This window comes from Rhinolophus hipposideros (genome assembly GCF_964194185.1).
Source record: "Rhinolophus hipposideros genome assembly, chromosome: 16".
In the NCBI taxonomy this organism is placed as follows: Eukaryota; Metazoa; Chordata; class Mammalia; order Chiroptera; family Rhinolophidae; genus Rhinolophus; species Rhinolophus hipposideros.
Window position 1 is genome coordinate 22,887,889 of NC_138062.1, and position 26,827 is coordinate 22,914,715.

Genomic DNA, 26,827 nt, shown 5'->3' on the forward strand with positions numbered 1-26,827 from the left:
TGTTCCACGAAAGCATCCGAGGAGCTGGTTTGGGAAACGAGGGTGTTTTGAATACGCTTGAATATGCTAACCATCATTTAACTTTCCCCAGGCTGCTGACTGACATTAGATCTTGAATTTCCCAGCCCCCACCCCTTCAGCTCTGCTCGCTTCAAACTGGTCAGCCCCCATTAGCCAGATTGGCATGTTGCTAGTTTCTTGACGGATTCTGTACAACTGGTTTTGTAGACTGACAAGTTTGAAACTCAGCAGGTCGTGTCTTCCTGGTTGTGACACCTAAAAAGGTGTAAAGTTTATACTACTCCCTAGATTCTCAATTCAATATACTCTGCAATGGCTAAGAGTAAAAATAAAGTGAAAAGTAGTCACCCCTCCACCCCCCAAAAAAAATCCAGAATGTGTTCCAGAATCTGAAATACAAATTTATTAGCTCAACAGTGCTTGAGTTAATCTATTAGACTCCAAAATACTAAACTGTGTTTTGTGCTATATGTGTATAAGAAGCTAGGTTTAGGATTGCTCTGAGGTTACCAAGAGCACAGCCCTACTGTCACACTTTTTCAAGATTTGATGTTCCAAGCATTCTAATATCCTCTATTAAACAGAAAAGTCCCTATTACTGGATCAGTTCACGTTCGCATTTTAGGTAACATTAATATATATTGTCCATAATAAAACTGAGAAGATGGGTTTTCTTGGAAGAAATAAGTTCAAGCTTTTAATTTATTCTCTGCAATTTGTTCTAATCCTATATTATATCTGAAAAGCTACAACTTTTACAGGCCAATAAAAAAGATCAATTCTATTTGTTTAACTACTAAAGAGAAACGTATCACTTTAGCACAACAAATGGGGGAAAATACTAAATTGGGAATAAGTAGAGCTAGGTTTTGCTTTAGACTCTGCCATACCTGTATGGCCTTAGGCAAATCATTTAACCTCTGCAGGTAGAGCTCTGGTCTGCATTCTTCTGTAATTTAAAAGATGAGCTTGCCATTAGGTGAAAGGCCCCTAGGTGGTGCTGTTGTTCTGTTTGTATTTATTTTCCCTCTATAATTACAGTGAAGTAAAAAGGCATAGATTAGAAAATGATTTCCTATTCAGGAAAAAATTAACTATTAAGAGTTCATTCAATGACACTGAATTATGAATCATATAGCCAATGTGGATTTGACATTAATTAAAAGGAATAAAGCAGTAATGATTATACCAAATATCCCTTTAAAATAGTCCCATCTATCCATTAATATTTCTCTAGGTATATGTATCTAAGTTTAAGAAACTAAATAAAAACTAAACAATTATTGTTGAGTAATTATGTATAACAAACCCTACAGAAAAATGATATTTTGTTGTTTTCAAATGCTAGTTCTAACAATAAATCTTGATAAATGTACTGACTTTTTTCATTTGGAATATTTCAGACTATTCAAAACATGGTTTCCATGAGCACAATGAAAGATATATTACATTACCCCTCCAGCCATGTAAACAAAGACATAGTCACGTAAACAAGGGCATCTTTTAACGAAACCTGTCACTTCAGTGTTCAAAAGGGTAATCAAAAGGGTAATAATAATACATTAAATGACTGCTCTAGTTTTAATCCACCAAAGAAAAAGGATTCAGAGATTCTACTTTGAGGAGGCTTGGATGAATAAAGTCAGGTTTTCACCTAAAATTCCTGAAAGGAAAAAAATACATTCCTATTGCTCCCCTATGAAATTCACCGAATATAAAAATGATGCTCAATCAATATACAGAGCAAGAAAGTACCTAAGAAAATCCATACCAAGCTTCATTTTGGCTTCTTGTCAGTTGAGTAGACAATAAATGACAAGCCAAAAATATAGCATGACAAAGTGAAATGATACAAAAACCAAATTTTGTTTCAATAAAGATTTTTGTCAACAAATTAAGGAAGAAAGATACTAGATTTTGGTGGATCCAAGATGGTACTGCTGTGTATGGAAGTTATCCATCCATCCAACCATTCTTTACTGAGCCTATATGGTGGAAAGGCCTGGAGATACAAAGATACCATTTCCATTCACAACATCTCAGTCTAGTATGAGAAAAAGACTTTGAAAAGTGCAGTTCAGTTTATTACAGTGTCAAGTAGATTTACAACTATTGCACTTATCATTCTGCTGACAGAAGGCCAAAATTTAAGAGGGGTATTTTTCTCCAACAAAGCGAGGTTTTTAATGATCTTCGATATAAGATGTTAAAATTACTCAAAAAAGTATTCCTCACGTTCTATTCCAGACACACACCCTGCTTACTGTTGTACAGCTTGCTGCAAATGGGAATTTAGTTGGGATAATGCTTTAAGTCATCCAATTCTTATGAAATTACTCCAGTAAAATTTGACAAGTTTTCTTTATACTGTCTTGACACAAAACGTAGAAAAAACAGCCCCTATAATTATAATCATATAACTGAGAGATGACCTTTAATCAAGACTAAGTAAATATATCCTCCCTTGTAAAACCCCACGTGAGTTTGACCACTGGCTGCCTAACTTTTGGGACGATGGGAAACAATAATAAAAGCTAAAAAGTGGCCAGTATATGAAACTTCTCAAAAATAGAAGAAAGTCATGAACATTATTGGGAAAGTTTTACATTTCCAATGAAATTCTATTCCATTGATCTGTTTGGAAGATTGTCTTCGACCTATTTGGCTTTTTCAGCCCATAAACTGATTCAGTCCTATAAAGAACCACTTTTATTTTAAGTTGGCATGCATAACAATGGATATAGCAGGAAAGTGGTTTTTTGTTTGTTTGATGAGCTGTGGGAAAACCCAAGAAAGTATCAGCCTTTAGTCTTCTTAAATTATTTTTCATTCTGATTATATTGGGAAGCAATGAGATGTGGGAGGTTGCATTGTTTTCCATCTTAATAGTTGCTCTGTATTCTGAGATATATATGATTCATAATGTACCACTTAAACAAGACATAGCTTTTATATATTACCGGGGTAATGCAAAGAAAATGAATGTTTCTTTGGGTACCAGTAATTGTCAAGAGAATGATTGCTGATTCAGAAAATGTGCTTTATAATAACCTTGTTAACATAAAGTATAAATGGAGGAAAGAAATACGTACAGCAGGTATATGAAAGGGTTAGTCATATTAGCAAGGCATCTCAGGATGGTTTTGTTCTTTTGACTAAGATGCATCCAATCAATTTTAACCCACTTCAAATCCTTGAGCAAAGGGGAAAAAGGAACACAGGAGTACTTGGTGAGCATCAGCAGAATCACCCCATTCTTACAAAGGCTCTGACTAGTCATAAATGACCCCCTCCTGAAGCAAGGATTTGCCCTGGTAAAAAGGATAATGCGCTGAAGCTGTTAGAATTGAGTATCAAAAATGAAATTTAGATTACTAACCATGTCCTGATAGTTACGGCATGTAGAATATCAAACGTCCTCTTTTTAAACTAAAGTAAAAAATGAAGAAGCACGGTTAATCTACTTTTGCGGATGAAAACAGATGTCCAAGTGCAACTTTTGCTTGGAGTTTCCCTGTGCTCGATGTCACCAGACACTCCCAGGGGGGGGAGGTATTTCTCTGCCTTGCTAACCCTGCTTGATGTTTCCCTTGGTAGAATACTTGCTCATGAATCTCCACATGCACGTTTCTACTGTGAATGAAATCTAATAATGAAATCTAGATGTTTTCTGCTTTCAGAAAATTCTAGAGTACAATGTACAGCATAGATATTTCTTTCAGTTTAAAAAAATAGTGCAAAAATGTATCTGATAGTCAAAGTGATAGTTCAAGTGAGTTCTTGTGCCAAGGAACACAGTCAAGCTTCACCTTTAGCTGACTTGTAAAACCTGAACGTAGTTTTGGGGAAATATTCCAGATTTTCCCATTAGTTCTCCACTCATCCAGTCATCATCTACAGATTCCAGCTCTGTTATTATATCTCCAGCCTGTAAGAAAACAGGAATTGGAAAGAATTATTAGTTTCTGTTGAGTATAAGTGTGGTAGGCAGCCCATCTGGAGAGGCATGTATAATCTTCTCTTTAACTTATCAGGATTTGCCGAGAGGATTAAATGATACACCACAAGGATGAGCTATACCTAATGATGCCATTTACTTGTAGGCCTCTTTTCCTCAAAGCCCATTCCTTTGCCAGTGTCACTCCTGTTGCACTTCTATTTTCCTGCTTTTATTTTGTGCCCCCCAAATTCACCATTCCTAATCTAAAATTCTCTTTAATAACAATACCAGCTATTTTATATATATATATATATATATATATATATATATATATATATATATATATATACACACACACACACACACACACACACACAAACACACACAGGTTGCCAAAACAATGTATACACATTTTAAGAAAGGAAAAAACTGTATTAAAATTGTAATACTTAATATATACCGGTAACAAAAGATGAATACAAGTCATGTATATACATTTTTTTGGCACCCCAGGTGTACTTGTGTGTGTGTGTGTGTGTGTGTGTGTGTCCGCAAGTATAAAAACGATAAAAAAACTTAAAATTACTCTGATGGTAACCACTTTGAGCACCTCTTGTAATTGCAGAAGTCAAACGTGACTTGTATTCATCTTTTGTTATTGGTATATATTGAGTATTGTAATTTTAATACAGATTTTTCCTTTCTTAAAATGTGTACACATTTTTTTGGCACCCTCTGTATATACTATATGTATTTGTGTGTGTGTGTGTGTGTGTGTGTGTGTGTGTGTGTTTCCCCCAACTAATAATTATTTACTGAGTGCCCACTATGTTTCAGACACTGTTGTTCAGGTCATTATGGACACAGCAATGAATAAAGATCTCATTCTACAGTAGGGAGACAAATAAATATGCTGGCAGAGAAAGACAGACAGTATGGGGTTGCCATCTCATTAGCGTGGTCAGGGAAGGCCCCGCTGAAGGTGATATTTAAGCAAAGACTTAGATAGAGATGAGTGAGCCATGTGTTTACTGCAAGCCATGTACTTTATAGGAATTAACTCATTTATAAAACACAGCAGTCCTAGAGGTGGGTACTATTATTCTTCCCATTTTAGAGATATGTGTACAGATTTCCTTATTTTAAAGAAAAAGAAACTGAAGCTCAGAAGAGAGATTAAGTAACTTGCTCAGAGTCACATGTCTAGTTAGTTAGGGACAGGATTCAAATCTAGTGTGATTTTAGGATCTGTATTTCTAAACATTAGGCTGTGTGGCCACCACATTTTTACAATGGACCTCTTTATTTACAACAGCTTTTACTAGAATTGCCTTTTCTCAACATCCTGAGCATTTTCAACTCTGCATTTGTTTTTCCACATAATGGTATTGTCCTCTACCATTTGGTTTATTCCATTCCTCCTTGGACTCAGTATAAAATTTTCATTTTTTCTTTTCTTAAAGAGCTTCACCCTGACTCAGAATACTGATTTGTCCTCATCAGGTTAGTCAAAGGGACTGTGTGAATAAAAATTCCTCAAAAGATCACATAATTTTTGAAGGTATCTCCTGAAACCATTTTGTTCTTTATTATTTCTAACAATTTCTTAGAATCTGGGTTTAAGATTCTATAATGGTCCAAAATGACCCTGGCTACTTTTAAGAATATCTTTATCAAGCTAAATGGATTTATTTGTAGCCCTAGTACATAGCCCTCTGGAAAAAATGGTTTGATTTAAGGCCTTTCTTATGGAAAATGGAAAGGAAAAATGCTGACTATCAAATGTCATTAATTTACTTTACTCTGCTAAAAACTAAAATTTCTGGCCATTCAAAGTTTCTAAGTAAGTTCCTTCTGGTTTCTAAATTATAACATAATGGTTCACTAAAACTATTTTTCTCAGCTCTTACGTACATAGCATGACAGTTTTCTGAGGGCTATGACAATTTTTTTAAAAAGTTTTATCTAACATTCTATGGATATTTAACAAAAATATTAATGATCAATGATACTGAAAGCAGTGCAGAATCCTTTAACTAAAAATACTCTAGAACTATCCTGTTTACAGTTAGTCATTTGTAAAATGGAGACCACTTATTTTCTGGAGGACACTGAATTCTAACTTAAATGAAGGCCAAAATAACACCCAAAAAGTTTGAATCCAGGTTGTTCACTTGAAGTAACAGTCTAAAGATAAAAGAATGAATTTTGAGCCACTAACTCTCAGAAGACTAAAAAGGACTGGGCAACAGTTTCCAAACATTTGGATTTTAGGTACCAAGAATTAAATTTAAAAAAAGAAAGTGATATAGGGTTACCAAATCATAATTTTCCGTAAGAAATATCATTTACTAACAATCATTTATTTATTTTTTAATTTTATTAAATTTATTGGGGTGACATTGGTTAATAATATATAGGTTTCAAGGGCAGAATCCTATAATTCATCATCTATATATTGCATTGTGTGTTCACTAATATTTTATAACAGAAACGACATTTTAATATGAAAACAAAAAAAAATTCTCAGAAGAAACAAAAACTCCATCACAAAATAGGAAAGCTAGCAACCTTGTAACTGACATATCTCTCAGCATGCCCCCTGACTCCATGACTCCCCAAAAGCCTGCACGTACCCAATATCACTTTGTTTTCCTTATTTTGTTTCCTCATTTGGTCGGTGCCTTGTTTGGCACCCACTGTTTTAAGTCTCATCTTGCCCAATCACTCCTTGATGCTTTCATTCTCCCTATGGCATCCTCGCCTCTGAGCAAATGATAGAGAATTTACTGCTGTACGACACAGACCCTTCTGCAAGCAACGACTACTAAAACCACCCTCCATCCTCTGGCACAGTCTCAAAGTACTACCCCGGGCGCTTTCCTCTGACCATGGTCCAACTATGGATTGGGAAAACAGGATCATGGAATTTTTCCTTTAAAAAAAAAAGGAAGTAAGATTAAGATTAAATTTTAGATGCTAAAAAACCCTTTGCAAAGTAGCTTAACTTTTGAGGTCAATTCCCCACAGCCCAGTACGTATCTGTGGACAGAAGGCACTGGTGCAGTGGCCAGTTGTAGTAGGTACCAACTGATTTCTCCACTGATTTCAAAGACATGATAACAGCAGGCTGCAAGGGCCATGTATGCGATCATCCTTTACTAGGGCCACCAGGGAAAACTCCAACATTACTCAGATCTGATGCTAAAAGGCCAAGGAATAAGGAATTTGGGGATTGTGGGGCTATCAAGCCAATAAGGTTTCTTTAAGTACCTAAATGCCTTACTGATAATTTACATTTGCCTCGTTCACTTTCTAATTTGTCCTTTAGAGTTACGGTGTGAGATGTGTTCATTCTTGGCTAATGATCAGTATTCCACCCTTCCATCGAAACATTACAAAATTTATACCTTCTTAATACAATTACAAAAAGATACACATTCTGACCTTGAAGGAAAGCTCATCTTCATTCTCCCCATGGAAATCATACAAGGCTTTGGCCTTCCTCCCCTTCAGTGCTAAAGCAGACATAGTTTTTGCCTCAGCTGTGGAGATACAAACATTCGATATATAGAAAGACATTGGACTGAAGCACAAATCAAACATTTTAAGAAATGCTTTGTCATTCCCAGGGCAGAATATTTTCAATTAATTTTGAATTTATTTAATTTATAAAAAGATGAAAGATGTTCTCGTAGCAGGAAAAAAAGAGAAAATAAATTTAGTGGACAAAATTAGCCATTATCAAGTGAAGGCATTTTTATCTTTTTTCCCCCTTAACTCCAAGAAAGTATATGAATAAGAGAGTTTATAAAACTTTATAAATCAACTCTTTCAAACGTAGGCAAACAATTTAAACTGAGCATGGCCAAAGGGAAATGAAATACCCTGTTTCCCCAAAAATAAGACCTAGCCGGACCATCAGCTCTAATGTGTCTTTTGGAGCAAAAATTAATATAAGACCTGGTATCATATTATATCGTATATAATATATCATATCTGGTATTATATTATATCACATTATATTAATTTTTGAGCTGATGGTCCGGGTAGGTCTTATTTTCATGGAAACAGTACATATCGTTTTAAAAGTCTCGGGCTTCCCCTTAGAGAGTAAGAGTCACTTCCTGTCGGTGTCATACCTGGGCAGGGCCGCACAAAGACTGCTGGGAAGATCCCCTCCTTGCCACGCATTCTGCCCTTGTACCAGTCGGAATCCAGACGCTGGAGGATCAGGATCCGGTCCCCCCTCTGGAAGGGTAAGTCATCACTGGTCTCTGCAGTAAAACTGTGAAGAGCTTCACACCATTCTCCAGAAAGACTGTTATCCTGTTACAAATCAGAAATTTGATAAGAAATGTGAGATTTTATTTGAAATTGATTTCTACAAAGGTTGAAAAATGGTAGAAAAAAAGCTAAGGTGCCATAAGATTTCAAAGCCTGAAGATTTCTTTAAATCACCTAATACTTTATGTTGCTATCAAGTTTTAGAAATAAAAATTTCCAATAACTTTTTTTCTCAAAATATAAATCTATATGACAGATGTGATAGAATTTGTGGCTCTTCTGCTTTTAAAAGATATATAGTATTTAAGCAAAACCCTTTTTCTAATTATGTCTATGACAGCTATATTAAAAAACCTATGTTAAAACATACAATATTTATGTATAGCACTTATGACACTATGAAAAACTTCAAGCAATATAATTTCCAGTGAAGCTCCTCTAAATTATGAAGGATCAGATGGGCATTCTATTAATTCCCAGATCTTTACCTGATTCAGAGGCTATCAGATTCCATAGGATAGGGCTTCATTAATCCACACTTTTAATTTTACGAGGAAGTTATCTCTAAGGCTGGCAGAATAACCAAATGTGGTGGGCTAGTATGATGAAACGCTCCAACAAGAATGCTTTTAACACCAAACATATCAGAGGAAGGTTCTGCTCTATGAAGAGGTGTTTCTGCCAGGTAAGGATGAGAGCCCTATGTTTAAAAAACTCAAGTAGGGAGGAGAGGATAACGCTAAGAGCAAAGGCTTGAGCCAGACAGGCCTGGGTTCCAGACGCAGCTCTGCCACTTCTTAGCTGACATTGGGCAATATGATTCTCTTTTCTGAGCCTCAGTTTCATCTTAGGGTTGCTGTGAAGATTATATGAGATAATGCATGTAGAACACTTAACAAAGTGCCTGGCACGTCTTAAGTTCTCAACAACTGATGGCTCATAAAACAAAAACAAAAAAACAAGCAAATAAAACCTCCTATACTTAGCCCTCTTTCTCCTGCACTAGGGTAAGCAACCCTAAAGAATGGTCCTTATCACTCCCAAGAAATAGGGGCAACGATTCATTTCCTGTGGAAATCTGTTGTTACTTTCTTCCCTGTTTGACTTGATCAGTAGGTGGGGATGAAACAATTAAGAGACACACAGCCCAATCAATTACCAGTTACATTCTGATAATGACTCCATGAGGCTCACTCTTTTAAAACAGGTCACAAAACACAATGCAAGTCACATTCCTATTCAGTTTAAAACCTTCTCAAGTCATGTTACACATGCAAAAATGTTAATCCAGTTTTTTCTTTTTCCTGTTAAAAAAAAATAACTCAAATGTTCCTTAAATATTTGACAAATGTATGAAGAAGTTGGAAAAATACCTTCTAATCTATAGTCTTACCACATAGGAGCAACTGAATGTTAATAAATACATTTTCTTCTAGTCTTTTTATGCTATATATTCAATTTCCTTTGAGGTATGTTTTCCGCTCATGACATTTATTTTCTAAATCTAGTTTTCCCTGGCCTCAGAACATTCTACCAATAATGGTGACATTTAGGTTGTCTCCAATTTTTTCCTATTATAATAACACCACTACGACTATCTTTGTGACTAAAACTTTTTTTCACTTTATCCTTTCATAGGGTCAGAAAAAATAATAATCATTTGTAATTTCTCTTTTTTAACACTCACATAATTACTTATTTAGTGTTGAATCGTATTCAATCTTTGTTAACTGGATAAATGGTATTTTATTGCTGCTTTACAAGGCATTTTCTTGATTACTAGTAAGGTTAAACATCTTCTTAATATCAGCCACTTAATACTATCTCTTTTGTTCTCCAATCATGTCTCTTTCCTTATTTTCTATCAGGGTTTGCATGTCTTTCTAATCCATTTGTATGAGTTCTATATGTAGAATAGATATTAACCACCTATTTATTTCAAACATTTACTACATGAATTGAAAAGTGATTTTATAACATTTTCTTTGGAAAATTATGATTTTAATATTCCTCCCAGAGTTAAAAATGTGGCTTTCACTACAGTTATCTATTTAAGGAGCTTACCTGAGAATTTGCTCCACAATCTTCCTTTTTGGTCTTTGATGGTACATTTGTGCCTATGTTAAAAAAAAAAAAAAAAAAAAAAAAGTCAAAACTTCAGATGTAAAGACCATACAGTATTGGAGAAAAGCTATAGGAGAGAATGAAAAGTCTGGGATTCCAGACCAGTCTCTTCATATTTTGAAGAGACCAGGCACTGCCCTCTCTGGGCTTATCTCTTTTTACTGTAAAGTGAAAAAGAATATCCATTGGTTATATACTCTATAGTCCATTTCTGTTTAAAAGTCTATGATTCTTCCCCTGCCATTTCTGATATGAAGCTATTACTAATTACCTAAAACACCAAAAACAGCTCTTTGAGAGATTACCACAATAATGTCTATCCCACAAAAATGACCATTTTAAAATCATTTCTTTTTCCCTTAAAAAATATGGCAATTGGATTATTATGCAGCTTAAGTATTATCCTATTATTTGGTTTACTTGAATTAATAGAAACAATATTCTCTATACTCACTTAAAACATTTGTACCAGAGGCGGGATGTTCCTCCATGAGCTCCACAAAGTTAAGGGGGAAAATCCCAGTTCTGTCTTGAAGTTCTCCTCTGGCCCATTCCTCATTCACGTATTCTTTAAGAATAATAATTTCTCCCTCTGAGAAACTTAACTCATCCTTCTGGTCTCCAATATATTCAAACCGAGCAATACATCTTGGACTTCTAAATAAAGATCACATTTGGGCGTTACACTAGAGATTACGAACTTTCAGAATGTGTTAAAACTTTCATTCAGTTTTTCAATAAATATTTACTCTGTTTACTATGGAACAAGGTATACTGGGCAAAATTTAAACTTCTCCTTGAAAAAGAATAAGCTACATTTCTAAATGATAGTCATTACTTTTTAGATCTGAACCTAGTTACTCAGAAAGGCTAAAGTCAATATCACAGAGACATGCAGAATTCCATAAGCTAGTGGTCAGTTTACACCGTCATGTCTTCTGATTACCTTTACTTCATTACAGAATCTCCCCAGTCTCCATGGCTTTGCATTCCTGGGCCAGTCTGAACCCCCTCAATTATAGATGCACTGAGTTTAGGAGTGCTAGGGATCTCGGGGCAAGCCAGCAAACCCACGGGAGAATGTAAAGGCATCAGCTGGCAGGGTTGATGCTCAGTATATGTTGAATCAGTCAGTGAGTTGTATAGAGGGATGAATGGTCTTCAAAACTAGAAGGTTCAAAGGGAACAAACTCGGCATATTATCTTACAATGCTTAGTCTTAGACCCAACACTGTTGTTTAAAAAATGATTTTTGTATCTTCTTTAAAAAAGCACATTTCTGAGAAGTAGAACAATCCTTAAATGATCTGCAATTTTGACTGAAATGAACATAAACGCAGAAATAAAACTGTCTCTAGAAGGCATGATTTAATACCAAACCTTCAACTTGAGGCTTTAGAAAGGAAGTTTCAGTAGAAACAGGCTAAGGAGATGGAATTGTCTGAAAAGAAAAGGTTGGTACTGGCTCTAATCAAATTCTGATTTAAGTCAGGTCAATGGGTCAATGGCTGTGAAAGCCCACTTTAAATTCAACCTGCTGACACATTAAATGCTGCTTAAAAATAGGAGAAAAATTGAAACAGTTGAAATAGAATTCAACTAATGCGGCATCAGAAGTTTTCTTATTTGTGGTAACCTTTGCATTTATTTTCTAATGTCCTCAGGGAGCATCTCCTTATGTCTGACCTATTCAAAGACAGGTTTACAGTCTTCAGCAGGTAGTGAATTCTATTAATTTGCTCATTTAACTGGAATATAAAGTTGCACTGAGGCAGCATTTTAAATCAAAGAGTTACAACGATGCATAAAAAGGTGTTCAGACAGACCTCCACCCCCTTAACTCTTCCTTTACTGTCTCCTAGTTCCTCTCAAAAACAAAATAGTACAGAGTATCTAGCAGTTTTTGTAGGGTTCTTATTTCTATAAGGTTGAAACATTTTCTGTGACAAAAATATCTGCACCTCCAAAAAATGTGTTGGTAGATAACCACCAGCGGGTCAAAATAAAACACAATGAAGGACAAAACCATCTGTGCTCAAGCTCAGACCAGGCTGTGGGAAGCCTCTGTTTGTCGCTGTCTTTAAGTCCTGAATTGATATGGAGAATTGCCTACATCAGCGTCCATCAGCATGTTGCATTTGCATCAGAATTTTAATCCACTATGGCCTTTAACAAATAAAGGTTTCCTTGTAATTAAAAAAAGACACACCGAGAATCAATGATCACACATCTAAAGTGTTTTAACGTGATAATTCTTTATGATATAGATGCTTGCCTTTTTTGTATTTTGTGCAAAAGACCACAAATAAAACTTACTTAATACAATGAGATGAAACCGATTCTGTTTTCCCATTTCCTCCTTCTGGAACATCAATCTAGTAAAGACAATTGTATATTTTCAGATTTTAGTAAGATAAATTTAAGGGTAGGTAATTAGGCAATGCATGATTAAAATGAACCAGTCTAGCTAGGTGGGAAACTGAGGAAGTGGTACCCTAGGGGCTAAAAGGTTAGAAATCCAGAATTTGGATTTTGGGGGGGAAAATGTGTAACTTGTGATAGTCTTCCTTCAACAGCCAATCAATCCTTCTCTTATTTGCTGGAATGAGCACATTAATATCTACCCTTGACTGAGTTTTCTCTATCCCATACCCTCTAAGATGGAAACTCACATGAGGAGGATTTAGGATAGAAACTAGGCATCAGGCATTTGGGCATTATCATTACTCAAAGTGTTGGAAGACTTCTGCAATACTATCCTGACCCCCAACTAAAACATTTTAATCACACTTGTGGGCTCTCTCCATTTTCATAACTCTGGAACTTTTCTTTTTCCTTCAATGTGAATAGGGAAGAGAGGAATTAGTACTCGGTGAGTATCTACTAAGTGGCAAGCACTTTATATAATACCTCATTTACAAGGCTCAGTGGAGCTGGGTTGTAATAAAATATTTGACCATAATGCATTCAGTCTGAAAACTACTGAAGGCATTGAGGTTTATATTAAATAAATCACTGCCCTTCTTGATGAATTCTCAAAGCTCCAAGTTTTAAAACAATTTTTTAAACTTGTAAGCTTAGAAATAATACTTATACCATAAGGTGGCAGATTCAGTGTAATTGATTTCAGTATGGTAATTGTGCTTTTAAAGTACTACTACACTGGGCAAAAAAAAAATTAGGAAGACTGCTAAAATTAGCCTTATTCTTAATATTAATTTAGAGAATGTGGTTGGATTGCTCCAAAGAATCAGGGCATATAAATACTGGACAGTTGTTAAGGCCCACATTTTATAATTCAAGAGAATCAAACTCATTTATACTTGAAAAATACAGGTTATATTTGTTTTCTAAGTTTCTGATACAATAGAAAATCATTTACTTCCCTGCTCTCCCAAATGGCTGTTAATGCTCAACTATTTAAGCTAGCTTTATTGATGTTTTGCAGTATCAGTAAGTTATACCAGAGACAGAGTCGTACTCTTCCTAATGATATGAAGTAGCAGTCTGATTTTATCCTCATGTTTCATAGCCACCTGGGCTTAGTACTTAGTGCTGGACCATACAAGTCTGCTTTTACAAGGTAGGCTGTGAGGGTATATAAAATTCTGACAATTTAATATAATTTTTCCCCAATCAGATTTGAAATTATCATGTGAAAAACCATTAATAGACCACTACCTCCAATAAAAGTACTTTAGTATTCCTAAATCTATTTTTTTTATTAAAGATGGAAATGGGAATGGAAAGAATAAAAGAAACCAAAAATAAAATGTACTTCAAAGAAAAGGAGAACTGGTACCTTAGAAAACATTCCCAAGGACAATCTAGTACCATTTCAGTCTTGTTTACTAAATGTTTCAAGGAATTAACATATATCCTTAAGTGTTTACCAACCCTTCAAGAATGCTGATTCACCAGTTGACCTATAGTATTTTCTCACTTTAGGATTTCAGATAGCATTTAGGAATTATATTCTAATAGTTCATAATATAAGTAACCATTATTTAATTGAACAAACCTTTATTTTTTGAACTTTCCAAATACCAAATGAGTCAGTGAAATACAGATAACTAGAATCCAAGAATCTAGGCTTCCGGTTACTTTTTCCCAACTGCCAGTTATGTGGAACCGATTGAACACACGACCAATTTAAATAAGCACGACCCACTTACAATTACTTTGACATAGTTGGCAGGAAACATGCCAGTCTGGTTTCTGCATTTCCCTCTGTACCAATCTGTACCTATTTTTTCCAGAAGATAAACAATTTCTCCAGAAGTGAGGTTCAAATCATCAACTTGTTCTGTAACATAAAATTATAATGATGTATGATAAATTATCCTGGTTGCAGATTTGATTAAAGCAGAGCACAAAGTAGCATTTAGTTCTGTCCACTGAGGCAGAATGTTCTACTGATTCTGAAAAACAGATTATACTAATCAAATTGCCTTAAAAAGTATATCTTTTTTTAGATATTGCTGTTATGAGCTCCCTCTTTTAAGATCAAATTATATACATTTACCATGCATTGATTGATGGAAAACAGTTAAAAAAAACAACAAAAAGCATTGTGTTGGACCATGATTCCTACTATGCCAATATAAACCTTATGCTGAGTATATATTTAACAATGAAAGGGTTTTATAGATATGGTATATTTTTATTATTCTCAATCATGCTTAAAAATCATTTCAATTTCAAAACATTAACGGAGACAATGCTACAGCTCTTTAGTAAGTAAATTTACTCACCCTAAAATAAAAATCAGTCTACCAAGTGGATAAAGTGAGGTTATTTTATAAATGAATCAGGAGTTTATTTGTAGCCTTGGATATAAAAGGTATTTAAAAATTGATTTAAAAATTTATCTTTTCATCTCATAAGTAATAGCTGAGCAATGTGTGTAGGTTTTACAATTGTTAAGAGAAAAGAACTTCACTTATATCAGCTGTTTTGAAAGAGTTAAAAAGTTTGCAGCTGGTAGGTAATTTGCTATTTGTTCATTTGTAAGGCAAACATGCCCCCTCTTCCCGATGAGTTTAAAAGGCAAGGCTATGCAGCTCAGCTTTCTGGGATGGTTGGGTACAATCGACCATTCCTGAAGGCAGGGTGATTGATAAGACGACTTCTTCAGTCCAGGACTCTGCTGCACAGAGAATGAAGAAGGATGTCCTTGAGAGACGAAGCCAAGGAGGAGGCCTGCTCCTGGATCCCTTTACTATTTACGTCCTTACCTGCTGGAAAGTCATGAAGAACGACAGCATGAGGAATGCTACAGTCAACAGGCTCCAGAGCTTGGCTTGGATCCTGCGAGGGGAAAACATGGCTGTAAATGAAGTGCACAGGATGGTGCGAGATTTATAGCCACTCTGAGACCAATTCTTTTTTCTCATTAGAGTCCTCTTGACATTATGAGTACAAGATGCAAACTTGAGCCAAATAAGAGAATCATTATCAAGTTGAAAAGGCATGTGTCCTTGCCAAGTGAGGACAGAAATAACTCTCAATTATAATATCCTCCAGCATTTTTTTTAACCAAAGGAGTAAAACAAAAGAGAATTACTTAACTTTTTTTTTTTCCACCTATCATACCCTGAAGTAGTGGTTTTTGACCTCCTTACCTTTCAAGGGTAGCTTTTTCCTAAAACAGTGGTCAGGATTAATTCTTAAGAACAGAAATTTTAAAGTTGTGTCTTCATTAAGATGAGCAAAGAAGAAAGTGCTGCAATTTATGCTCTTGCCTTTCATAATGAAAAGAGCCAATGACTTCCACAAAAGCATAATTCACAAAAAGTAAAATCCATTTCATTTATTACCACTTAACTGAATCTTTTCTCTAATTTAAAACCCAACATTACTTCCTCCTATGCATGGACTGGATTTCCTATTTAAACTCAATGGTTTATTCAACAGCAATTCTAAGTAAATTAGCAAAGAGAATTCAATATTCTCTCCCCATCTAGCCAACTGCCATAGATTGGCAAGAGAGGAGGGGAAAGTCGAAGAGTGACCTTTTCTTATTAACAAGCAGTTGTTATTCTTAGTTTCTTTATATCAACAGACAGGCTAATCCACATCATCATTAAATCTGACTGAAGGATAGTATTTGGAGTTACAATTTAAAACTCTTCAACACTCGCGAACCTGCAAAATAAATGAAGGCAGATTTTTGTGCCTCTTTTTACCTCTTCACATCCTTTAGTGACTCTTGCCCCCGTACGGCTATTCCCACACTTCTATTCCTCTGCCCCTCCTCTAGCCATGATGCAGCCAGGTGATCAGACTGCAGTGTGGATAACGGTACACGCTTCTCCATTTCCATCCTGCAGCACCTCTGCTCAGATCTATTCTGATTTCACCTGCTCTTTCAACCAAAATGCACCTGTGGAGGCATGCTGCACTCTCTCAAGTTAGGCAAACGGAAATACCGATTTAGGTCAAGACAGTAATGGCTAATGGCAGTTCACCAAAGTAACACTGACATTTTCTTAGGGACTGTTGATTGCTTTTCCTTAAATAAATGAGCATCATGAGAATTTCAGGGACTGTGGAAAGGAATTGTGAAATATTTTAAGTCTGGAGGGACTTTTAAAAATGATCATTTACATAATATATGTGTAGTTTTCATTTTTTTCTTTTCTTATTTACATTTGTGGAAAAAGGAATGACTATTCAATCTATGATGTTAGGGTAGATGGTTATCCATTTGTTAGAGGCCTACCCCACAGCAAACACAAACATGAATCTCCAAATGGACCGACAGCCTAAACATAACCAGGCCTGAGAAGGCAGGAGAGGTGGGGTGATGACTTGTGCCTCCCAGTTAGCTTCCCTGCTCTGCCCTCAGTGATGCCCAACCGTGGCAATGATGCTCATCAACCTGGCCTGGCAGGTGAAGGGCAAAAAGAAAAGGCTCAACAGGGCTGGCCACAAGGGGTCAGTACAACTCAGACCACACCATTAGGGTGGGGATCTGGTAGGTAAATCTTATTTCAAAGCTCTTCCTAATATGACTCTAGTTGCTAATACAAATGAGCAATAGTGATAGCTAATAGTCATTGTTCACTCACTATAGGCTACTGTGCTAAATATCTTATATGCATTAACTAGCTCATTCAATTTTTAAACATCTTTGAGACGTAATTTACGTATCATAAAGTTCACCCATTTAAAGTGCAGTTTTACTATACTCAGACTTGTGCAACCATCACCACCACCTAAGTTTAGAAGTTGTTTTTATCACCCTCCCACCCCAAGACAACCCCTATCCATTATAGTACTTCTCCATTTACCACCCCCTCCTTCACCCCCAAGCCCAAGGCAACTACTTTCTTTCTGAATTTGCCTATTCTGACTTTTATATAAATGGAACCATACAATATATCAATTCTGAAAACAACTCTGTGAGGACATATTATACCTATTTAATTCACTTAAAACATGAAGTTTAGAGGTTAAGTAACAGCCTAAGGTGTGGAAGGGAAACTGAGACCCAGTTCCCTGAAGCCCACACTTGTGCCCGCAACCGGCTAACAATTTTCCACTTTTCCCCTGATCTGCAGATTCAGCCTCAACTGATAATGCACAATATTTTCTGTTTACTCAGATAGCAAAAAGTATAACGAATTTTTAGATATCTTTACCTTAAAAGTAAGCTTTCATATAAGGTAAGTTTTATTTTTCTAAAAAATGTAATGCTAGCCTAACATAGGCTTCATTTTAGTATTACCAGTTAGTCGGCCATCAGAGGCTAACTCTGCAAGTCTGTGGTACAAGATGAGCGAGATCATGCTTAAAATGGAAAAAACTTTCGACTGTTGAAAAAGAACAACTTCTTTAAAACAAAAAAAGCTTCTAATTTTTGTAGCTTCTAAAAGCTTTTTCCTAAAGAAAAGCTTTAGGCAGTCCAACTCTCATGGTCACCCATCAGTGGGTTCTGAGAGGCAGGAGAGGTGTGCCAGATGGAGAATGCTATATCAAAACCAAGAGACAATGAAGACAGAACTTGCCCCGTGTGAACTAAATTTAGAATTTTTAGTATCCTAGCTGCAACTAGCTTAACACACATCTTCTCTGCTCTCCCAATATACAAATTTTTGGTCTCAGTAACTTCAAAAGATAAGGTACCTTATGAGAAGAAAGAATTGGACTAGATTATGAAAATCAGGATGAATGGTAAACCAAATACCTCATTTGGGTTAAATGATTGGTGGGTGTAATTTTTCAGGTTTGCTACATTAACTGATAGTGAAAATTTAACTGGATAACTTCAGCAGCTCTTTTTAAAATAAACCTCTATACATTTTGTTCGATGGCATTTTTCTTGCTCAACAAATGGCCTTCAATGATCACTGTATTCTCCCAGGCTCCACAAATTGCTTAGGCCTAAATTGTGACTCCAGGTTGTTGGATTACATTTCATTTCATTATTTTATGAGCTATAATCAGAGAATGAGGTTTACACTAAGCCTAAATCTTAAAAGGAAGTGCTTTTTTATGTCAGACTTAGCGTTTATAGGGTCCCTTCTAAAATAATTATCCATTCTGCTAGGAAACTAATCTCTGGCACTTTACTAAACATCTTTACATTATCTGAAAAATAAATGGCCATCACAGTTGTAAATTAATGACTGAGTGCTCTGGTTGCTATAAGTCAGCATGATATGAAAAAAGCAAAACATGTGATAGTCACTGTATATCAAGGTGATTAGTGGGGCAGTGGCAAGTCTCTTAGAGGTAATTTATTCTTAAAATGGAATAAAAAGGCTACTGTAATTTTTAATCTGGTTAAAATAAACGTGCTAATAAAAACCTGAGGATGAGATACAATGAATAGCTCTATGGAATGTGCTGCCATGGCTGCTATGAGGGCGGTACAATATTAATTTCTTACGTTTCCTCTGCTTCTAAGATGTTCGTCAAGTGGGGTGATAATCTTCATCTGAGACAGGTGAACTCTGCCAGTGTCTTCTCCCTTTTGGCATTCCAAGTAATTGTTTCCCGCCGGCTTCAGCATCACAAGTACGTCCCCACGCTGTAAGGTACAATACCACTCTCTGAAGCAATTATTATTTAATAAAACATTATTACTTTTTCCACATTTTAATCTTTGGAGCCTAAAGCATTTAATAATGTGTAAACCAGTAACAGAGGCCAGTGGTTTTTTTTTTTTTTTATGTTCCTCAGTAAAGAAAGAGCTCTACTTTACCTTACAGGAGAGTTCTCCGGGGTTCTGCGAGACAATGTCTTCATTGGCAATTCCATGAGGCACAGACAGCTTAAACATAACCAATAAAAGGATTATTCACAATCAAATAACCTCCTCATAAATTGCTGGTCACTTGGGGATTTGGCACGTGAGCCAGCCCAAAGTGCAACCTCTCCAGCAAATAGTTTAACTGGCTTCCTCACGCTCTAGATCCAGTGGGGCCTGCCATTTCTCATGGATACTAAGAGTCATTGGGGGTGTGGAGTCTCTTTGACAACCGGAACTAGGGAGTTCTATTCTATAGGACAAAGTCCACGGGTGTCTGAAGGATGAATACTCAGCACCTGACCTCACAGCTGTCAAAGCCCACCTTTAATTCAGGCTTCTCGATGGCTGTCTTCTGAAGGCTGACCAGGGAATCATGCCTCCTCCACAGTGCTTGATGGACTGCTTCCATTTGCCTTGAATCTCATTTTCTAGAGTCTCTGATACCAAGCATATACTTAAACCCACTTCACTGCCCAACCCCAGTCACTTACTACTGGTCCACTCAGCTCTGTCTGATCTTAGAATGGTTTTTACATCTGTATCCCACCCTGGCCAGGGGACTCTGTTCCTTACTGTGGTAAATTTTGGATAATGAATACAGGTCAGAGAGACTTTACAATACAAAAGACATACTGAGGAAATGTGATTACACAAGCTCACTTCCAACAGGGAAGAGGGGCTGCTTGGGCCCTTCCATCACTCAGGAACAAAGATGGAGAGTGCAAGAGTGTGACCCTGTAAGGTTGGGTTGGGTGGTACTACTTCCCAGCATCTCTGTCAGAGTCCCAGGTCTTGCAAAGTACCAGATCCCTGGTGAGCATTTAATGGTAGGGTAGCCATGGAAAAAAGGAGGGATTTAAGGAATTATTTCATAACAAGACATACTACGCTAATACACCATTATGTTGAATTTATGAATCTGAGTTCTTCAAATGCTCTGTTGATACCACACAGCTATGCTAAGAACCATAGGCAAAATTTGGTTTCTCCTGAATGAGGCTCTTAACATGGAATGGCCAAAACAAGTATAGACTTTGCAACTAGCAACACTATTTTCATAGTACGGCTTCATGGTTAAGAGCATAGGGCTCAGAGCCAGTTGATCTGTGTTCAAATCTTGGCTCCACCATTCACTGGTTTGAACCCTGGACAAGGGGTATTTTCCTCATCTGTATACTACATGTAATAATAGCACCTACCTGACAGGGTTGGTGTGAGGAATAAATGAGTTACTTAACATATATAAATCGCTTTGAACAATGCCAGTCCCATAATAAGTACTCAATACATCAGCTACTATTTTCATTTATTATCTTTAAGTAATCTATCCCAAAGAATACTCCTGGGTTTTAGCAATTAAAATTTTTATCAGGATAAATGAACATGAATATATACGAATATACTACCTCTTTCTTATTTGTCTATACCCTTCTCTTAGGAGGATTTTGAAAAATTCTAAATGGCTTAAAGTGAAAACAATTTCTGGCTCAGTGATGGAAATGTAGCACAATGTAAAATTACTAATGCTGTTCTTGTTAAGAGCTACTATCATACAATTGTTTAAAAAATACAAAAGTCCTGCTCTCCTTATCATTTTTATTTGTTCTAAATTTTGTCAGGTTAACCTGACCAAAGCAGAGAGAGCACATTAACTCTGTTTATTTTTTTATTCTTTTTTTGAAAGGAGGGCGCGGCTCACAGTGGCCCATGCGGGGATTGAACCGGCAACCTTGGTGTTATTAGCACCAAACTCTAACCAACTGAGCAAATCGGCCACCCCCAATCTCAACTCTGTTTTTAAGCAAGGGAAATGGAGACAAAGGTTTAAGGTCACATGATAAGAAAAGCATTCAAAGAGAACAAAATATCTCAACTATCTCAATTATTGATGAAGACTTCTAACTGGTAACTATTAAATGGACAGTGATAATTAGGTTTACAAAAGGGGAAAATGAAGGAAAAACCATTCATCTAAAGACCTTTCTTTCTAATTTATTTAAAATTTTACTCTGTGGGCAAGGGATATAAATTATAAAATCTGTCAGTTACTCCCAGCAGTCTAATTTACTGGGTCAGGTGTTTCAGAGTTTGTTTGGTTAATCCCTGTCTTCATTGCTTCCTTTCCTACATTTCTCCTAATAAAGAAACTCTGCTTTAAAGACCTAGGTTTTATTGTGGCCTCCTTATCTAAAGCACTCTTAGGGTCAAGGGTCAAGCCCACATTTGTCTCATCATCTTTTCCTATGGAATAACGAATGGATCTTATATATACTTTAGGACAGACCTTTTGACCATGAACATTTTTTAAAAGCTAAATTTACCATGTATTTCTTGTAGAGACAGTGTCCTGGTTTAGGGCGAGGGGGTAGCACCGGATTTTGACTTTTAAAAACTTGACTCTTGGCTTTTGTGAGTCCAGATGCCAAGTTACTTTGTTTTTTCTGAAGATCCATGTCAGAAGAAGACCGATTAAAAGGCAGTTTTTTATTTGATGATGTGGTTGTAAAAATTCTGGGGGGAGGTGGTCTTTCAGGGGCCCCCTTGGGAGGAGGCTGTCGAGCCGGTATGACTTTTCCATTTATAGGTCTGAAAGTCAATATAGAAGCTGTGAGTCAGTGTTTGATCAATATCAGGTTTTGTTATGTCCACACACACATGCACACGTGAGTGCACACACACACACACAGCTTTCTGCTAGTGTACTACAATTTACACTGAAACATGCAGGGTATGCTATTTTTGAGCAAATGCCTGCTGCAATAAACATTGTATTATTAGAGGAAATGCCATGGTGCTTCTGCTTCCTCTTATCTTGCACTAGAGATTCATTAGTTCAATACAAACAAGCATTTACTCTCATGAGCTCTCTAAGGCCCCATTTACTCTTAGACACACCATGACTATTTCAGGAAACTAAGCACTTTCTACCAAAGTCTGAGATAAAATCTTATAATAGAATATCAGGTATATGTGACGTGGTCTAGTACATGATTAGAAAAAAAAAATGAAACTCCCCTAATAGTCATGTTATGGGAATTATTATTCCAGTTCTAACTTAGATTAATAAAGTTGTTTTGAAAATAGGATAGCACAACCATTACTGTGAAAGCCTTTCCTTAATCCCTATGATAAAAATAGTTTCTAATGTAGTAACATCTTCTGATGGCTTCACAGACTTTGTTCATGTAGTCCTGGAATTCAGAAGGGCAAGTCACCTCTGAGCTAAAAAAGCCTGTCTCCCAAAATGGGGGAGGGAGGCAGAAGGAGGAAAGAAGGGAGAGATTCAGAGTTCATTCCAGAAGTAGAGTTGTTTCAGGTTCAGAAAGGAATCTGTTCACTTGAGGAAAAGTATCAGAAGTCCACGCTCATGCTCTGCGAGTTTCTGGATTGTGTTAAAAGAAAGGAGCAGAGATTTCTGCAACCCGCTGTCAGAAGTAGACTGTATGTAGGCTAGCGGTCTGGGTGAATTTGTGAGTATATTATACCTCTAAAAGAAGATCGAAGGACACCACTACTCAGTTTTGATGACAGAAAAGAGAGCCCAATCGCTGAGTCATTACTTGTTCTCTAACTTACACTTTTGTGAAGTTTTCCCACACTTACCTTGGTGGCAGCCTTGGCGGTCCTCGCACAGGACCTCCTGTTTGACCAACATGGTCGGATTCCTGCAAGTGTCAGAGAATGGGTTTTAGTTAAGGTTAATCAGAAACAAGAGCTTGTCAAGAGGAATTTTGGACAGCTTTTTGGCTGGATCTACAAGTGGAAATGCAGCTGAGTTTGAGAAAGGAAAACTTAGGAAAAGTTAGAAAGTTAGAGAAAGAGTTTTTAGTCTTACGCATTATTCATTTGTTCCTACCTAAATTGCTCATGTCCAAATACAAAGGAAGATAGAGAGGAGGAGACTCGGGGTGGGCGGGGGTGTCTGCTATTGCGAACCATGGCCCAACCAACCGCCCTGCATGATGATACATTCAGCAGATTCATGAGACATTAGGATGATATCTACATCTTAATAGATTGGTTACACAGTAGCAATTTAAGCAGGCACTGTAGGGAATTAAAACATACATACATATATATGGCCTTTATTTATCCAATAATGACACATTAAGATATGCACTGTTTCTAAGTTTAAACACATAAAAAGTGATTAGTTTGTTTTGCTTAGAATAGGTAGATCTCTCATCACTGGATGGTTTGTACGTTGTGTGTTCAATGTACATTTGTACACTGAACTAGAATGAGGTGGGAACATAAAAGCCTAAGGGATGGCCTGAAAGGAAGGTGTGTGAGGCGGAAGAGAAAAGGCCCAAGAAAGCAGAGAGCTTGTACCACGATAGCAAAGGGGCTGGATGTGCTAAGAAGAGTTTTGTAGGAAAGAGTATAGGGGGTAATGTGAAAAATAAAAGCTAGGTAGAGTCAGAATATTTTATCTTAATAGTAGATGAGAGAAATTGGATGTTTGGAGATCAATAGGAAGATTTCTCTAGGGTAAGGGACGCAAACCGTGCTACTTAAATTGTTTTTCTGAACATGTTATAGCCCAAAGATTGGGAAATGAGGATAATGCAAAGAAAATATTTTCAGACCTTCTGTTGAATAAAAAGTTAAAGGATTTCAAAGCCAAACCTGATTTTGTAGGAAAAAGTTCTCACTAAATTTTTCTAATTCTCATTGAGTCTCTCTGTCTCTCTCTCTCTCTCTCTCTCTCTCTCTCTTTCTTTGCATATCTTCTACTATCTAAGCCTGGACACTGACATCCACAAAATAATATTTCTCTAAGACCTCATAAGGGGGGAAAAAAACGTCAGTTTTTTAAAATTACACTGCCTTTTGTTTTGTGCAAAGGAGATCTAACTATAGCTTGGGGATTTCTGTGGGTTAATTCAGACTGTTTTCTTCCTTCTCATCTCATAAATGAGTTAAAATTCACTTCCGTGGTTTTTAATTCAACCTGAATATTTGCAACATTTCCTTAAATATCAAATGATTAATTGCCAATAACTGTGATCGTTGAAATATGTTTCAATGTTTTAAAATCCCATTTTTAAAAACAAATTAAGCTTGCCCTTAAAACTTGGTTGCACTAATGAGTTCAATTAATGTAGTGAGGCGAGTCACCAGCTCATAAAACCTGCAATATTCTAGACTTATAATCCATGCCTTATAAATACGCTGCTGCCTATATTTCCCTCTGACAAATACTGCTATGGTACTTGAAAAACTGATTTACTTCTTTGGCCACTTTTAAAATTAAAACAAATAGGAAAACACTCTAGCAGATAGGCAGAAACTTTCTGGTTTTCTCAAAATTATAGTTGTTAGATACCTTGATAATTAGGAGCAAATTTTTAAAAAGACAGATGTATAAATTTGACATGGAAAGTTACAGATGATGTACTGCAATAAACACGTGCCATAGAATCCTAATTCTGTACCAAATACTAGCTGTAGTGCTCTCTGGGTGGTGCTATTTTATAACAATCAAATATTTCTTTTCTCAATTTTCTACAATGAGCACATTCTAAATGGTGGGGGAAAAAGAAAAAGGCAGCATATGCAAATCCCCCATGAATGTGTAGGGCCTTTTGGAAGGCCCCCCTGTATCAGACACCCTTCAAACCCTGAGGATAGAGGGCTGGGTCCTGCAGAAGCCATTGTCTTAGTACGTGCTCAAATGCAGGTTTACGCACAGGTTGGGCCAACTATCTTTGGAAGATTATTGATAAAGGATTTCCTCGTCTTCAACATTCCACATATAGCTGGGGCCTCTTTGCATCTGCTTTGTGTAGTTTTGTTGTTGTTGTTTTTTTATTTCTCTAGCTCTGACATCCCTGAACTTTGGCTTTTGCTTTGTCCGGATAGGAATTTTAGTTCCTGGCAAAGTTGGTTTTTCTATTGTACTGTCCCTGTAGATGCCATCCTTTTGTTCATCTGTACTGGAATGGTTTCTTACATTCTAATTTCAAAATTAATTCCCAGTTTTTTGCTATATTTTCAAAAGATAGACATTTCTTCCAAGACCATTCTCTTGTCTGAGAGAGATGTTTCTTCTCTCCTTTCTCCAGAACTGGTACCACATCTATGTCCTGTATTCATTAGCCGACTTCTGTGCTCTAGCTGGGATTCCTTACACACACGGGCCGGTGTCTTCTGACTCTCCTCCTGTACCAGCTGGCAGCCTCCTTGGGGGAGGCTCTGGGAGCTGTGGGTCCCTGTGGTGGGCAACAGGCGACACAGAAACATCTGTTCCTGCTGACAGATGCTTCCAGTGGCCCCCGGTGTTCTTCATCCTGAGGTCCCTCATCGTTTCAGTGAAGAAAGGGAGATTGTGCAACTACAGCCCTGTGTCCTGAGGTGGAAAGTCGCTCAGCACTCACGGCGGGAGAAATAGCGGAGGGCTTTTTCCCTCCTCGTCAGGAGACACAGTCAGCAAAGACCAAGCTCATTGCACTGGAGAAATAATCCTGGAGATCCTAACCCACACCTGAAGCCTTTATGGCCTCTGGTCTAAAATCCTCAGTAATTGTAATGCTCAAACAAAAGAAATTTCCCATAGATTTGACTCCCTAGCCCTAGAAATCTCTCTGTGTGATTTCAGCCGAATCATTTAACTTGTGGTCTGTTTTTCATCTTTTCTTCCGTCGGACCCAGTGTGTCTATTATGGTATGTATTACAGCACACCACAGAATGCCTTGAGCCTCCCTCCCTTTGTAAACAGTGTAGGATGGAATTTTCCTCATGTTGTTCACAACAATTATGAATGTAGTACTTCTCCAGATGTCTTACTGTATTCTAATGTCCTTCTCTTTTTTAAAATGGGAGAGTTGCTTTGTGAACTTCTCCAGATGTCTTACTATATTCTAATGTCCTTCTCTTTTTTAAAATTGGAGAGTTGCTTTGTGAACTGCCTAACACCAAATGTAGCAATAGCTAATATTTTAATAGTTTGATGGCTTACAAAGCCTATTACATGACTTACTGAACGATATGTACGCCTACTCATCATGTCCTCACTCTCTTTTACCACCCTTTACAGTGGATGCCAGGTACCTTCTCAAGTAATTTTTCCTCCCTGCAAATTTGGGGTTTTCCTATTCAACAGTAGTATGGTGGGGGCCCTATCATATTCTTTTGAGATTTCTTGGCCCAGTTTAATAAAAATTCATTATCAAGTACACTGAAAATGCAAGAG

The 26,827-nt window shown here is 36.8% G+C and overlaps 1 protein-coding gene across 9 annotated transcripts in view; it reads right to left on the reverse strand.

Annotated features, from left to right (window-relative positions):
- Window positions 1-398: 398 nt before the first annotated feature.
- SH3D19 (SH3 domain containing 19) overlaps window positions 399-26,827 on the reverse strand; it is a 141,784-nt gene continuing 115,355 nt past the window's right edge. For 7 of the 9 annotated variants that reach the window (XM_081077433.1, XM_081077435.1, XM_081077438.1 and 4 more), the window contains 12 exons: window positions 23,235-23,296; window positions 21,953-22,217; window positions 19,584-19,652; window positions 19,269-19,409; window positions 15,610-15,682; window positions 14,548-14,678; window positions 12,689-12,747; window positions 10,827-11,029; window positions 10,313-10,365; window positions 8,104-8,290; window positions 7,409-7,506; window positions 399-3,949 (listed from right to left, as the gene is read on the reverse strand). In XM_081077433.1, the coding sequence (XP_080933559.1) occupies window positions 3,833-3,949; window positions 7,409-7,506; window positions 8,104-8,290; window positions 10,313-10,365; window positions 10,827-11,029; window positions 12,689-12,747; window positions 14,548-14,678; window positions 15,610-15,682; window positions 19,269-19,409; window positions 19,584-19,652; window positions 21,953-22,217; window positions 23,235-23,296 (1,458 nt within the window). In that variant the 3' untranslated portion in view covers window positions 399-3,832. The remainder of the gene's footprint in view (window positions 3,950-7,408; window positions 7,507-8,103; window positions 8,291-10,312; window positions 10,366-10,826; window positions 11,030-12,688; window positions 12,748-14,547; window positions 14,679-15,609; window positions 15,683-19,268; window positions 19,410-19,583; window positions 19,653-21,952; window positions 22,218-23,234; window positions 23,297-26,827) is intronic. The other 2 variants (XR_013995188.1, XM_081077434.1) reach the window with 2 other exon arrangements.